Consider the following 13,761-nt stretch of genomic DNA (forward strand, 5'->3'; position numbering starts at 1 on the left):
AAGAGTTTTGGTTAACCACAGGTAATCCGCAACCACAATTCCGTCAATCTAGATACATGCGATAAATAATGTAATTTAATAATTATTAGAGAATAAACTTTTCACCAGAAATTCCCGACTCGTACAGTCGGGACAACGCGACCAATGTGCAGTCTTATACATCTCCAACATTGTGGATAAGTAAGCGCACGACGGATTACGACAGACCAAGCAGAATGGCGTGCGGCCGCTCAATAAAATCGCCGGAACTAGAAATAACTTGATAAAAGCAGAAGCTACTGTAAACAGTACGAAATAGAATTTTGATTACTCTTTAAAGGTTTCACTCTTCTTTATATTATACAAAATAAATTGAAATATTTGATATTTAGATGCTATGCGGATTGACCAACAGACCTTCAATAATTCAGCAAAGAAGCCTATCCCCATACAGCTCAATTTACCATGACAGTAGACATAGAGAAAAGAGCAGCACCATCAGATCCAGATGGCAGCGGATCAGATGGCTCTGATATTTTCGAGACTCTGGCCGCGCAAGAGAAGACCCGCGATATCAAATATCGGACTATGTCATGGCAAAGATGTGCTCTGCTTCTATTCGGAGACCAAGTATGTCTTGCAATCATGGCCCAAGCTTGGACGTTAAGTGTTCTGGGTTGGGTTCCTGGTCTAATCACTTCATTTCTATCTGGAGTATTATTCTGGATCACCAGCTATACTATGTGGCAGTTCATCATGAAGGTAATCACTTAATCTTCATCTCTTTTCCGGCTATCTTGCTAATAATAGTTCAGCATCCTCATATCCGCGATGTGTGCGATATAGGATATCTTCTTTTTGGCCGTAATCGCATTGCATACTACGTCACCATGGTTGGCCTGCTACTGTACAATGTCGTGCTGTGTGGTTTCCATATTTTAACCGGGGCCCAAGTGTTGAATACCGTGTCAGATCACTCACTTTGCTCTGTCAATTTCGGAATCATTGTTACCCTCATTGCGATCGTGCTCTCATTGCCCCGCACTCTGAGCCATATCAGCCTCATCTCAATCGGCAGCGCAATCTGCATGGCCCTCGCAATTCTCCTGTTCATGATATTTGCAGGCAAAGAAGATTACCCTGCCGAGTATCCAACCCTCGGTACGGTAAAAACGTACGCCTTTCCACAAGAGGAAACAACCTGGGTCGACTGCCTAAATGCCGTTCTCAATGTAGCCTTCCTGTGGTTTGCACAAATCCTCTTCCCGACTTTCATTGCGGAGATGCGCCAGCCACGGGATTTTCCAAAGGCTCTGGCTGCATTCTCAATTGCTTCATTTATCCTCTTCCTTGTTCCCGCTATCGTCGGCTTTTATTATCTTGGTCAATACACGGAGGCACCGGCATTTGGATCTCTGCAGGAGCATTATAAAAAGGTATCATACGGTCCCGTCATTGTTCCAACAATAGTCATTGGCGTGATATACGCAAATGTTTCGGTAAAATTCGTTTATCGCCTTGTAATGCAAGATTCGCACCACCAGCATAGTCACACTGTAATAGGTTGGGGAGTATGGGTTATTCTGATGGCAATTTATTGGTTTGTTGCATTTGTCTTCGCAGAGGTAATTCCAAATATGGGCGACTTTGGCACAATTCTAGGAGCGTCTTTTGATTCTCATTTCGGTCTTGTTTTTTGGGCTGTCGCTTACTGGCACTTATTCCGGGGAAAGTTTTTCGCAACTCCATTGCGGGCAGCCTTGACTGTCATTCATATTTTTGCTTTTATTGGCGGGCTTTTTCTTTTCGGTCCGGGACTCTATGCGTCAGTCAAGACTATAGTTGCAGACTATGCGGATACGACACGCCCTGCGTTTTCGTGTGAGAACCTTTCTCTTTGATTCACTAAAAACCACTTTATTGGTTATTCAATATTCTAAACGATCAATCCCCAAGGAGCGGAGGAAAGCTGCCGAAGTGAGTTTCTAAACCTCATTCCTTTGAGACATGTCTCCGAAAACCATATAAGTATTTAATGTTCCTAGCCCATTACTAGTAGTTTACATATTTGTATATCTATCGCCTTGAATTATCAATTTTGATCAATGATGGAGTGCATTGAGGCGCGTACGGAAGTCACTATACCAGACCGTTGATGCTTTAGGGTTTTATTGGTAAGGAGTACATATCTACCTCCCAGCCGATGTATAAAATAGTTGCATAAAATGTAGATCATATAAGTCAGTAATACATATATAGATTAATGATTCATCAAGATCTAGCATGACATATCTAAATATATCACATATGCAGTTCAGTCATAGCTAGAAGGAATTCTCGTCATTCCAGATATTAGTTACATAGATTTCCTATTATCAAAAGCGCCTACAATTAAAATACGTCCGAATGACTCAAATTACGGCGTAGCTCAATATGCCAGGTTGAATCGTTTGACTCAACCCCGCCCCTGAAATCCGAATCCTTCCGTTTATCTAATGGTTTTCGTCTTTGAGAAAAAAGGAACAGAATAAAGAGTCACCACGATGCCTGACCCTTCCAACCTAATACTGGAGTCATTCATGTCTATAAGTCCGATTCCTCTTATACACTTTTCTCAACAGTCGCAAATATAGTCACTCAGATATTCACTTTTCATCTTCTCCTCTCAAACCACTAAGCTGTTGGTCAAGCTTTAATTCTATCCAGTCAATTATACTATGGTGTCTACAATACCTCGGGATATTCCTATCAGCTGGAACTTGATCTGGAATATTCATGGTGTCTACGACGAGTTAAGAGGACGGAGGCCGTACGTGGGATTATATCCACACTTCTCTACCAAACAGCAAGTCCGTTGACGGCTACGAGATCCAACGCCACCAAAACATCCAAATTTACTTATCCTTAACTCGGATTTGAGACACGCAGTTGTTATGACTGGCTATCCCCCTACAGCTAGCAGCCTGGTAGTATCCTTTTTCCGTGGAAATGGGGTTTGGGATCGATAGAGACCATCCTTGGGTCAATAGACACAAGCTTTGTAACCCATGTTATCAATATTGGGGAGGCTATAACATAGAGCCTACGATCGTCAGCTATAATACTGCTGATGAGGGAGATATATCCTTAAAAAAAGGCATGGCGATACTAAGCCCGGCATCTTACACTTTTAATAGCTGAATCTTTGCTCTGTACCTTGCTCCATTTACAGGACATTTTTGCGCAAATATCAGAGAGATAATCTCTGACCCGAACCTCGGGCTTGTGAAGGCACAAGGCCTTGCTTTTTTGACGTGGTGTAAAATGTGGGTGAGAACTGTCTCCGGGTGGGATTAAAAGACCACTGAAAGGAATTAGAGTAATTAAACTGACGAACAAACAATAGCCTTGCTATGCGGCTGTGATGATTTTCATTAGATCATATGTTACTTTCACATTGTAACTAAAGTTTGATCAGACAGAATCATAAATCTAACAATACCTTATTTCCTGGAACACATTGAGAACATCACATTCGTCACTAAGTTAAGAAATGTAGTTTAATTGATATTTCAAATAATAATTATAATGTTCAAGTTGACCAAGTTGACCAATTCTATCATGACTAAGACATTTGACTCATATTTTTGTAATTCTTCCCATGTCGATTGATGTAACAGTCCGTCTTTTGAGTAATCAATCTGACCAACTTCGTGTAACGACTCCAATTTCGGCTCTGTTACCGAATGACTACAAACATTGACTCAATCCAAAACAGAAAACTGACTAATTCATTGCATATAAAAATCCCAATTCCTACAATGCACTCTTGAACTTTTCAACACAACCAACCATTGAATTAACATTTTCGCAATTCAAATAACGATACTCTTATATCACCCATATCAGGGATACCAATCAAGCCATGTCTCTAACTGGAACTGCCTCCTCTTCGGGCCACAATTTCGAATGGAGAAAAGTTGACCAGTGGGATGACCAGGACTACCTGTGGGTAGAGGTTGGACTGTGGTCTAATAGATTCCCTGTTCGGGTGGATGGACCAAGGCCACATAATTTCAATGTTACAGTAATCCGTTATGGCTACATCGAAACGAAAGTGTGTGAGTCGACTTTGATGGAGGGCAGATTTCCTGTTCCTATCCCGAAATACCTAGTCGAGAGACCCGGAGATTATCAAATTTCGATCAATCGATCACTTGAGAACTTGCCCACATTGGGCACAGGAATCTATGAAGAAAGCCGTTCATGCGAGTTTACCTTTGCCGTTCCCCGCCCAGGTCGGTATACCCCAACATCTATAACATTTTCATTTGGTGAAAACAAAAAAGGAAGGAAAAAGCAGCTAACCGCCAAGCAATTCTCCAGATCCAGTGTCCGATTTCAAATGGAAAATCTTGAAATACTATGATGTACGAGTAGAAGGAGAAGCTTATAAGCTCATAGAGGTTCAACTGGAATCCCATGGGCAACCTTTTCCAATTCAAGACAGCCAAACAGAATGGTCTTTTGAACTCGAGGTATTTTATGACGTACCTAGTCCCAACGACGATGTCGACGATCACATGTGTACTACCATTCTTCGAGATGGCATATTTCATGTGCATGCTCCCATTACGCTCTTTGAAAGGCATGGAACGTATGGGGTTAGGGTCAATTGGGAACTCGATGGCATTGCCTCTCTAGGCCAGCGGAGGTATGAAAATTGCCGTGAGGACAATATTAGCTTTACCGTGGACTAGCAAGGTCAGTTTGCAGTTCCAATGTATACACTATTTCAACAGTGAAACGAAAAAGGAGAAAAGTAATTGGAATAAGCTGCCTAACGACTCAATTATAGGTACGGGCTCCATTGACGAATAGTTATCGTTCATACCGCATGCTCCAGGTCGCGATGCAAATCCGTCGCACTCGGTCTGTTAGTCAGTCATACTGACGTCTAACAATTCTTTTTCTTTTTCTCTACACTAGACTGTGGACATTCATGTATGCTAGTTGGCTAGCTTAAGATAGTAATCCGAGTACTCTACACCATATTCATGTGTAAGTATTAAGGGCGGCAGTCAATTGTTCTATAGTATGCAGCAAGAGCACTGTAGGCAATATTGTAATGGGCCAGCTTTTGGTGGTTTAGAGTCAGTTGTGTTGTTGAGTAAAGATAGAGACGTCGTCTATAGATAAGATCGCTAGGCGGGTCTTATCGGGAAATCTCCAAGCCGGAATTTAGGCCTCGCTGCTTCCTGTCACTACACCTCTCAAGCCGACAACCAAGCTAAAGAAACAACTCAATCCGCCCAACTTCCTCGCAAAACACATCAATGGCACCTCTCATTCCCATTTTTTCGACGGCGGACCTCCCCGATCGCGTGCAAATCATCCAGAACGGCTTCAAAGAAAAACGGCGCAAAGGCGACCCTGTTGATCTGCACAAATGCGAATTGATGGAACTCGTGCAGTACTCATGCAACCCGCCTTCAGAAGGTATCCAGGCTCCCGGTGTTGTGAAATGCAAGCCGATTGTGAGGCTTTTCCGGCGGTGCGTTTGTTTCATCATTTGGGATTAAAGAAGATTGCTGACTCGGTATTGCGGGTTTAGGTGTGCGGGTGGTCCGACGGTAGAAACGACGAGTTGGGAAGCAAGTCCTAGTAGCAGCTCGAAAGCGAGTGCGATAGATACAATGGAGAAGCCGTGATATCATTTCCGATCGAGCTGGGATCGATTGTCTATACTCTCTCTTCTTGTATTATATTTGATTTAGAAAGCGGCGGATAATGTGTTATGAAACCTTTCTTATGTGCTATGCTATGCCATCAATATCCTCGATAATATGCGTATGTAAATAAAACTATCAAACCAAATCGGGTATCTGAGCTATTAAAAACAACCACCAAAACGCCTCCATCATATGCAACTGTAAATTGCGCTGAATCTGCTTTAAGACGAAACCCATCGCTCTACCTTCGCGATAACGGGATCCTTTATGTCGACCGGTTTTTCCGTCTTGGGCGACCCTGTCGCTACCTTTCTCCAGAAATCTCGCTCACAATTGACTATCGGCGCCAGTTCAATATTCGCCATGGAAAACCTCGCCGGTTTCTGGGTCGATCCATCCGTGTCTAAGGATTTTCCATCCGGCTGGTACTTCTTGGTGAGCCCGCGGATAGTCTTCTCAAACATACTCTCCATAGTCTCGCTCTTTCGACCCCAGAGCCGTTTCTCTCCTTTGCCCACGCCAGCTACATGCGTGTCCTTGAACGCCGCGCGCGCCAACTTCCGCAGCGCTTCTTCCCCATGCCGACCATCCTCAGTTCCAAGCTCTCGAATCCGCTGTGGGTCCGTCTCTCTGTCCGTATACACTGGGGTGAATCGATATGTGTGTATGCTTGGAAACTGAGGGAAATGCGCGGGAATAAAGCCGCTCTGCAACCGGTCTCTTTCACCACTTAGCTCGTCACCTAGAATGGGGATGCTGAGGAATGCATCAAATGGGTCTTTATCCTCGGGTGGCGGGCTGGGTAGGAGTGTCGGGATGGGTTCATATGGTTCTGTTTTGATTTGTGGCAAGAGCTCGTCTGTGCTAATGAACGCTCGCTGGAAGGCGTATTCAAAGTCCTGGGGGATAGGCTGCATGCGGCGTGACGAGATCATCGACTGGCGCACGAAGGATGCTAAGTGAAGGATATCTGCGACTTTGTAAGATCGAGCTCAAGAACGCTTTCGTTCATCAAAAAGCTGGTGTGAACATACACTCTTCAGTGGCCTGTCGGAAGGCATCTAAGGCTGTAGGTTCGGCGATTTCATAGCCGGTGGATGCGAGCACCTGTCCGATCGACCGGTTCAAGAGGTGCGTGATGGTGGCATCGTCGGGGATGGCCGGTTCTTGGAGGTCGGTTTGCACACGTTGCTGGAGTTTGTGGTGGTGGTGATAGGGGCGTTTCTGCCCCTTGAGGTGTGGTTCGTGTAGAGACGATAGCGACGATGACGAGCGCTTCAGCGATGTCTCTGTGACTTGCGCCATGGCACAGGTTGGAGAAGCCTTGCTGAGGTACGGTGAGCTTCAAGTTGCGGGAAGAGCTCAAGGAAGCGGTCTGGTCACGTGATATCGCACGCAATCTTTAGTTGTACTCAGCATTTGTCTGAACCACCTCATTTATTGACTATAAATCCAGCAATAAAATTCCAATGCGTAATATCTTCCAATCCAACTCAGTTTCTGCTCACCTCCAACACTCACCACATTACTGAGCATTACTGGACATGACTGAGTAGTGAGCACACATGGTGAGAGACCGGCTAACCCGATCCGGCCCGGTCTTGGCGCGGCATCAGCTAACGTCAATCTTGCGATCCTCACGCAGACCGAGCACTCCCCTCTCATCCAGAAATAAACCGCCAGGAACACTCTTCTGGGTGCCCGCAATCTCCTCCCATACATCTGACGAATATACTCACGGAGTTTTCACGTCGCAATGGCTACCGCTATCGCTCCTATCACTGGCGTAAGTGATTCCTTGATCTCCCGAGAATGACGGCGATGCGCTTCAGCCTCTCTCAGATCGATCAATTAGCTATCTACTCGGTAGTATGTGGTGTGATCGGTGCTAACAGTAAACAGATGCTCCGCCGGGGCCTTGTCCTTGACCTCAGCACTGCTTTCGGTGAGTTTTCCAGGTATCGTCGTTAAGCCGAGGGAATACCCATCCTGGTCTGCCGATGTCGACATTGTTGCTCTCTCAACTATTCAACCTCGATACGAAATAAATCATTAATTCTGGGCTCGAACTGATATCTCGAATAGGCCTCGGTACCACTTTCGGATACCTCTGGTGGTACGGTATGTATACACAAACAAAAAAGTCTATCATCCCGCGATCCTCTACTAACTCACATCAAGGCTTCCACCTCCCCCGCGTCCGCGCCCGTGACAGCTACTATGCCCGTATCGAGAACGAGCGTGCCACCGAGAAGGCCTAAGCGACGAAATATGTCATCGCTCATTGAACGTGTTGATTGTACGCTGGAAGTTGAGGGAAGTTGAGGGATCAATAGAATATTTCTTGATTGTGCAATATTTGTATATAAATACAAAAGAAAAAGAAGCATTTCGACTAGTTGAGGAGGTTGAGTGTGGAAGAAACAAACAATACAACAAGATCAAATTCCTTTTGTCTTATATATGATACCGCTTGCTGCAGTAGTACAGATTTGACATCTTCTCATACCATGACTAATTTTCAGCATTCAACCATGCAGACCTCACGCATAGCCAGGATTGAAATCAAAAGTAGCAAAACTTCCATACCTCATCATCATTGCTAATCATAAAACTAAACAAGAAAGCGAAGACGCAGATGGATCATCTTTAAATGAATAGAGGTAGAGAAACCCGCTGCAAAACAAAACAGCATGTCTATCCTCCTATGCTTCGATGTAGTCAATAATATTTAGGACACACACACACAGACACACAAAGGGAAAGACTATCGCAAAACACGCTCAAATGAATTTCCCCGCACATTGCCACCCGCCATCGAGTTCCGGACATTCTTTTTGAACCCTTCACGATTCGTCCTCAAATCCTCCGCGGCTTCCTTGTTGAGTGGATCCGATGCATTAGGCTCGAGGAACAAGAACTGCATGCCGACAATCACCGCGTTCAAGTTGAGCACGGGCTTCCAGTCCTCGCGCAGAATATTCAAGCACACGTTCCCCTCGAGATCGATATTTGGATGGTAGATTTTCTGCGTGCATTTTACTTTCGGTGGATCGTGCGGGAAGTTCTGGTTGATGCTGAAGGTGAAATTGAAACTGCCGCCTTTGTACATCCCTTCGTCGGGCTCGATGGTGAGTGTGAAGTTGAGGATGTCATCGGGGTTGGGAAAGGTCATTTTCATCGTCGAGCCGAGGGAGAGTTCTTGCAAGTCTAGCAGGAGTCAGTATCAGCTACATAAAAGTCTATAAGAAAAGGAGAGTTTTACCTCGCTGAACACGCAGTTGGGCGGCAGTGACTTTCTTCTTTTTCGCGGCGCCACCTTCGGCATTTTCAGCTTGTTGCTGTTTTTGTTTCTGGCATCTGTTAGTGATATTCGTATGGAAGGGCGACTTCAAAACGTACCATAGACCAAATCTTCAACATCTTGACTATATGCCACCACCGTTGTGGACTTTAACGTGCTATTTATTTCACAGTATCTATATATGGCGAGTCTGCCCAAGATCTATCAGGTATGCGGGGTTACTTAAGTCGCCGCTGCAGTGGTGAGATATGAAAGGCCCGTCTAAATGAAGTCAAACTGGTTTTGTGGGGTATTTGAGCGCAGAACAGGTAAAGATCTAATGAATGCGCAACGCGAACGCCAGATGTTGTGTGGTAAGGTAGGTAAAGTGTTTGAGTTCAAACGTTGAATCGGGTCGCCCGCGGTGTTCGTCCCGCCCGATAAGTTAACTCTTATCCGCTGCTGACTGATCGCCAAGCTCATACTTGGGTTATCAAGTATCACGCCACAGAGACATACACATAAATCTATATACATCTGTGCCACACTAAGAGGTATTATGATATGAACTTATAACTAGTAAAAGCAGGTTTGATGTATGAATTCCATTCGCTGTATAAGTGCTAGACACTGCGATTGAACCGCTATTTGTAGCGGATATAACCATGAACGTATCAACTTAAAAGAATTCAATTGTTGACATCACAAGTATAAAGCCAAGGACAAAACAAACAAGGTAGACGGAAATCTACAGTAGACTACATATTTTAGAAATGGATAGTGATGGATATTAAAAAGCCTTTTGGGAAAACAGCGCCAACGGAGCCGCTGATCCACAGCCAGCTGCAAGCAGCAGCCCCCTGTAATTCGTAACATTTATCGTCGAGCACAGCAGCACATGATACCAGTCTTTCCGAGGAACCAGCACGCTCCAAGGAAGCGGACCAGGGACAGCGCTGCAGTAGCCCACAGAAGAATCTGGAAAAAGCGGCTGGTACGGTCGGTAGCTTGGCTCTATGCGACGTTAGCAGCTATTCAATTACGACAAAGAACCGGACTTACGGTAAACCCAAACTTGTCGACAGCCTCGCTAGTAATGCAAACGGCCAAAAGAGCGTTGGTGAAAATCCAGAAAGTGACCAATTTGGTACGGAAACTCTTGTACGAATCCTCCAAGCTGCGTTCCTCATTCTCCTTCGGGGGAACATAGGGTGTCAGGGCACGCTTGACAGTAGCTTCAAATTGACTGTCAATATCAGCCTGAGGCTTGTCGATTTCTTCGATAACTGCGCCCTTTCCATCTGCTTCTTTTTTCGTCTGTACCGACGGTAAAGCGTCCGCTTTATCTGAACCCTTGGTACCCCAGGACACATCGTGCCAATTGCTAAAGGCGTACACGTTGAGAATGTTGATGTAGGAAGACATGATCAAGAGATAGGCAGGGAAAGAGGTAAACATGTGCCAGGGGTCCATGTACATGAAAGAAGCGACGAAGTAGAGACCGAAGGTTGCAGCCAGGGCGATAATAATAATACCCGCACCGGACGAAGAAAAGAAGGATCTGAGGAAACCGCCAACCCCATTATCCATATCAAAGTCGATGGCATTTTTACCGGAGAAAGCGTGAACAACCAGGTACATAGAATCGATGACGACATATGTTTGCACAATACCAAAGAAGATGAAGGATAGAATGTACGAATGTTTTGAACTGCCAAAGTCAGATGGGTGCTGATAATCGATAGAAACTAACTTACCCTTTCGGACGATTACCCAGTGCAAGAATGAACTGAAGTAGAAGGACACCCAGATACACATATTTAATAATGGTATTGATTATAGGCGTAGCCTCATTACCAAAGGGGAATCCGCGATCACCATTTGACGTGCCAGGAGTACCGACAAGATCCATGATAACCGTTGTAGTAAGCCAATAAGACGCTAAGCTCCTTGTTAGCTGAGTTTTGAGTGAGAAAATTCCGACACATACCGAGAGCGAACCAAGTCATGATTTGTTGGAAAATGTTGTAGAGCAATTGAATGTGAAGAACGAACATGCGAAGGATGTTGTGACCACTCTTGTACATGCGACCGAAATGCATCAAACTATAAATACTAGCGGCGAAGGAACCGTTCAACCAACGACGACGCTGTGAGATGAATTCAGGAGCACCTTCAGGCACGTCAGTTTCACCCTTTGAGGCTTTGACATATGAGAGATGCCATTTAGAACCAGCCTTGGCGACTAGCTCGAAACACAAGATACGATCTTCGGCCAAGAACATGTTCTTCTTGAAAATGTTCATGCCTTCAATACCCTTCTTGCCGAGCTGCTTGGAAAGCGTGTGATCACCATGAAAATACTGCTCCAAAGGACGGCCCATGATAGCGCGGAATCGATATGCAGAGAAAGCACCAGGCAACACACTGACGTATCCGAAGGAACTTTCTAGGGGTTTGTCGAGAATATTGGAAATCTTGTACTCGAAGTTCTGGGCTGCGACCAGAGGATTGATTAAGTTCTTCCACCCTTTACCCAACATAGCGTGAATTTCACCACAAGCACCACCTAGGTCCTTGTCGTTGTAAAAACCTTCCCACAAAGCAAGGAGAGACTTTGGGCCAGGTTTGGTACCAGCATCGAGCAGGATACAAATTTCAGGGTTCAAAATGCGACCAAAGGCGTTGAACAACCATCGATGGGAGTTGATCTTCTTGCTGTTCTTCTGCTTCAAACAGAAAATCATCTGAACGGGAGGCAGTGTGCTCGGTCCGTCGTCGGTGGGACGAATGAGTTGCTGGCTAGGAGTAACCGACAATTGTGTGGTGTATTCGAACTGTCCACAATCAGTATTCAATGCCTGTATCTGGATAGAGAGTACTTACAATGTGGGCAACTGTTTCCTTGCCGTCGACGTCACGTTTCATCACACCGTCCTGGTAAATACCGACGGTAGCCAGAACATCAAGAGTGTCCTTGTCGCAAGGATCGATACCGTCGAATACAAGACAGACGACAATTTTCTGCCAAGCAGGACCACCCTTGTTCCAGAATTCTGACTTTTTGAGATTAACAATGTCACGAATATTTTGCATAACACCATGCAGTGTTCGAGCAGTCAAAGTCTTGTCTTCGTTGTAGTAGGTAATGGCAATCAGAAGTTCAGTATGACGATTGTACATAGCTGGTCGGAGGTTGTAACCGTTGTGAAGGGTGAATTCATTAGGATCACAAGTAGCAGCAGTGTCTACACATTATCAGCGACGCAATTAATACAAACAAAGTGAAATAACGGTGCTAGACTTACATCGCATGTGGGTGAACTCTTCGCTGCCACCCTCAAGGTCGTTGCGGTATCTGGCTTGAACGGCATTTTGAATAGCACTAGGCACTGGGTAATCTACACTTAGAACAGAGCCCTGAACGAGCTTGACCTTTCTTGTGGCATAGCGGCGCAGTCCCGAGCCAGGAGCTTGTCGTTGACGCCATGCTTCGGTGGAAGAAGTCTCACTGCGTGCATATGGAGAGGCCACACGACCGGGAACTCCAAAGGCAGCCGCCGGGTTCTCAGGAGAAGGGTTGTAGGGGTCATGGTAGGCAGGAGCGGCAGATTCCGGCGCATAGGACTCGGTCAAACTGTACCTCGACACTGGGCGCATGGGCGATGCGGAGCGGCTGTGAGGGTCTTCAAATGGGCCGTTGAAGGGGCCTTGATTGAGCAAACTGCGGGACGCGTCATCTTCACCGTACTGCGGGAATATCGTGTCAGTTGGAAGAAATCATCAAGAGCAGGATCGTGGATGTCAGGCATACGTTGGTCTGGCCCAAGTTGTCCAGTCGGTGGCCGCCTTCCTCGTGGTAAGGCGACCCCGGGGTGTGGGAGCCTTGGTAGGCCATTGTTGTTGATCAACCGTACTCTTAGGGGCGAGTAGAAAGAAGGTTGAATGAAATCGAGATGTTGAAGATCGGATTACCGATGGATGGAACAAGGCCACATATATCGAGCGGGCGGAAGAAAAACGGTGTTAGAAGCTAACAAGTAAGCGTCGTTGGCGGACGAGCTGAGAACTGGCGCAGTAAAACGAGTGTTAGCCGCCAGGGCCGTGGTGACCGGGCAGCCAAAAAAACGATTAAGTAGACAGCTCGCGAGACCGGATTGATGTAGGATGCTCACGAAGGCGATATAAGATTCACAAGCAAACAGTCAGTCAGTCAACAGCGAGCAAGACGTGAAGGCGATGGATGGACAGGGAAAGCTGGCTGGCAGAGGTGGATAGAGCGGCCACAGGGGAAGACAGCAAGAGCGACCCAGGGAAAAAAAAAGACTAATAGAGATTTGGACGGGGGACCAGGCCCCGCCAAGTCAGATCGCCCGTACCTCCTGGTTGGCTGCCGGGACGACTGTGGGGCGGGGCGGGTCCTCTTATTGGCCCACCGACGTCAAGCAATTATTGACTGTGGCTGCATTACATACGATACGTATATTACTCCGATTACGTGCGCTGTGGTGGTTCTGCCGCGTCCTGTCTCATACGTGGCCCGGTTACACATACCTTGACGTGGATGCATGAGCATGCCTCGCATCAAGCATTCATATTGCAATCCGATGCTATAACATCAAAAATATAGCAGTTAATATTAGATATCAGTATTACAATCATCCACAGGGCGTGAAAAAAGTCCACTGTAGTCAAAAATAAGAATTCACACAGCCAGTTCTTTTTTTGGACACTGCGGCTGCGCCTCACTAGGTCCTCGCTGACAGCCAATGAGCAGCGACCTCTATT

General features: G+C 45.8%; 7 protein-coding genes across 7 annotated transcripts; 4 read left to right on the forward strand and 3 right to left on the reverse strand.

The window, feature by feature from the left end:
- Positions 1-444: 444 nt before the first annotated feature.
- Positions 445-1,880, forward strand: BGW36DRAFT_362053 (putative amino acid transporter; the record flags this gene model as incomplete). The annotated part of the gene is made up of 2 exons (XM_046214335.1): positions 445-741; positions 795-1,880. The coding sequence occupies 2 exons, from the start codon at positions 445-447 to the stop codon at positions 1,878-1,880; spliced, it is 1,383 nt and encodes a 460-aa protein (XP_046069907.1).
- Positions 1,881-3,883: 2,003 nt separating this feature from the next.
- Positions 3,884-4,718, forward strand: BGW36DRAFT_430256 (uncharacterized protein; the record flags this gene model as incomplete). Its single annotated transcript, XM_046220821.1, has 2 exons — positions 3,884-4,256; positions 4,345-4,718. The coding sequence occupies 2 exons, from the start codon at positions 3,884-3,886 to the stop codon at positions 4,716-4,718; spliced, it is 747 nt and encodes a 248-aa protein (XP_046069908.1).
- A 576-nt stretch (positions 4,719-5,294) lies between these two features.
- Positions 5,295-5,612, forward strand: BGW36DRAFT_259499 (uncharacterized protein; the record flags this gene model as incomplete). The annotated part of the gene is made up of 2 exons (XM_046210060.1): positions 5,295-5,512; positions 5,573-5,612. Coding segments are annotated over 2 exons (258 nt in total), but the record flags the coding sequence as incomplete, so codon positions are not given.
- Positions 5,613-5,751: 139 nt separating this feature from the next.
- Positions 5,752-7,185, reverse strand: BGW36DRAFT_384579 (bromodomain associated domain protein). Its single transcript, XM_046216808.1, has 2 exons — positions 6,725-7,185; positions 5,752-6,660 (listed from the first exon to the last, which is right to left on the reverse strand). The coding sequence occupies exons 1-2, from the start codon at positions 6,993-6,995 to the stop codon at positions 5,912-5,914; spliced, it is 1,020 nt and encodes a 339-aa protein (XP_046069910.1). The 5' UTR covers positions 6,996-7,185; the 3' UTR covers positions 5,752-5,911.
- Positions 7,186-7,446: 261 nt separating this feature from the next.
- Positions 7,447-7,951, forward strand: BGW36DRAFT_301552 (uncharacterized protein; the record flags this gene model as incomplete). The annotated part of the gene is made up of 4 exons (XM_046211698.1): positions 7,447-7,476; positions 7,593-7,635; positions 7,776-7,811; positions 7,872-7,951. 4 exons carry the CDS (start codon positions 7,447-7,449, stop codon positions 7,949-7,951), a joined length of 189 nt encoding a protein of 62 aa, XP_046069911.1.
- A 506-nt stretch (positions 7,952-8,457) lies between these two features.
- Positions 8,458-9,113, reverse strand: BGW36DRAFT_399359 (putative NEDD8 conjugating enzyme; the record flags this gene model as incomplete). The annotated part of the gene is made up of 3 exons (XM_046218510.1): positions 8,458-8,900; positions 8,956-9,043; positions 9,093-9,113. 3 exons carry the CDS (start codon positions 9,111-9,113, stop codon positions 8,458-8,460), a joined length of 552 nt encoding a protein of 183 aa, XP_046069912.1.
- A 449-nt stretch (positions 9,114-9,562) lies between these two features.
- BGW36DRAFT_384594 (chitin synthase G) lies at positions 9,563-13,235 on the reverse strand. Its single transcript, XM_046216809.1, has 7 exons — positions 12,788-13,235; positions 12,282-12,723; positions 11,860-12,221; positions 10,964-11,810; positions 10,731-10,914; positions 10,036-10,684; positions 9,563-9,987 (listed from the first exon to the last, which is right to left on the reverse strand). Exons 1-7 carry the CDS (start codon positions 12,869-12,871, stop codon positions 9,850-9,852), a joined length of 2,706 nt encoding a protein of 901 aa, XP_046069913.1. The 5' UTR covers positions 12,872-13,235; the 3' UTR covers positions 9,563-9,849.
- Positions 13,236-13,761: the final 526 nt, after the last annotated feature.

The sequence above is a fragment of the Talaromyces proteolyticus genome (genome assembly GCF_021365285.1).
Source record: "Talaromyces proteolyticus strain PMI_201 chromosome Unknown BGW36scaffold_9, whole genome shotgun sequence".
NCBI classification, from domain to species: Eukaryota; Fungi; Ascomycota; class Eurotiomycetes; order Eurotiales; family Trichocomaceae; genus Talaromyces; species Talaromyces proteolyticus.

Bases quoted from the DNA above. Each gene is read 5' to 3' on its own strand.
- BGW36DRAFT_384579 (XM_046216808.1), bottom strand. From the start codon at position 6,995: ATGGCGCAAGTCACAGAGACATCGCTGAAGCGCTCGTCATCGTCGCTA. The intron at 6,661-6,724 runs GTATGTTCACAC...ACAAAGTCGCAG, and splicing joins CCGACAGGCCACTGAAGAGT to ATATCCTTCACTTAGCATCC.
- BGW36DRAFT_384594 (XM_046216809.1), bottom strand. From the start codon at position 12,871: ATGGCCTACCAAGGCTCCCACACCCCGGGGTCGCCTTACCACGAGGAA. The intron at 12,724-12,787 runs GTATGCCTGACA...ATATTCCCGCAG, and splicing joins ACAACTTGGGCCAGACCAAC to TACGGTGAAGATGACGCGTC. The intron at 9,988-10,035 runs GTAAGTCCGGTT...AACGTCGCATAG, and splicing joins TCGACAAGTTTGGGTTTACC to AGCCAAGCTACCGACCGTAC.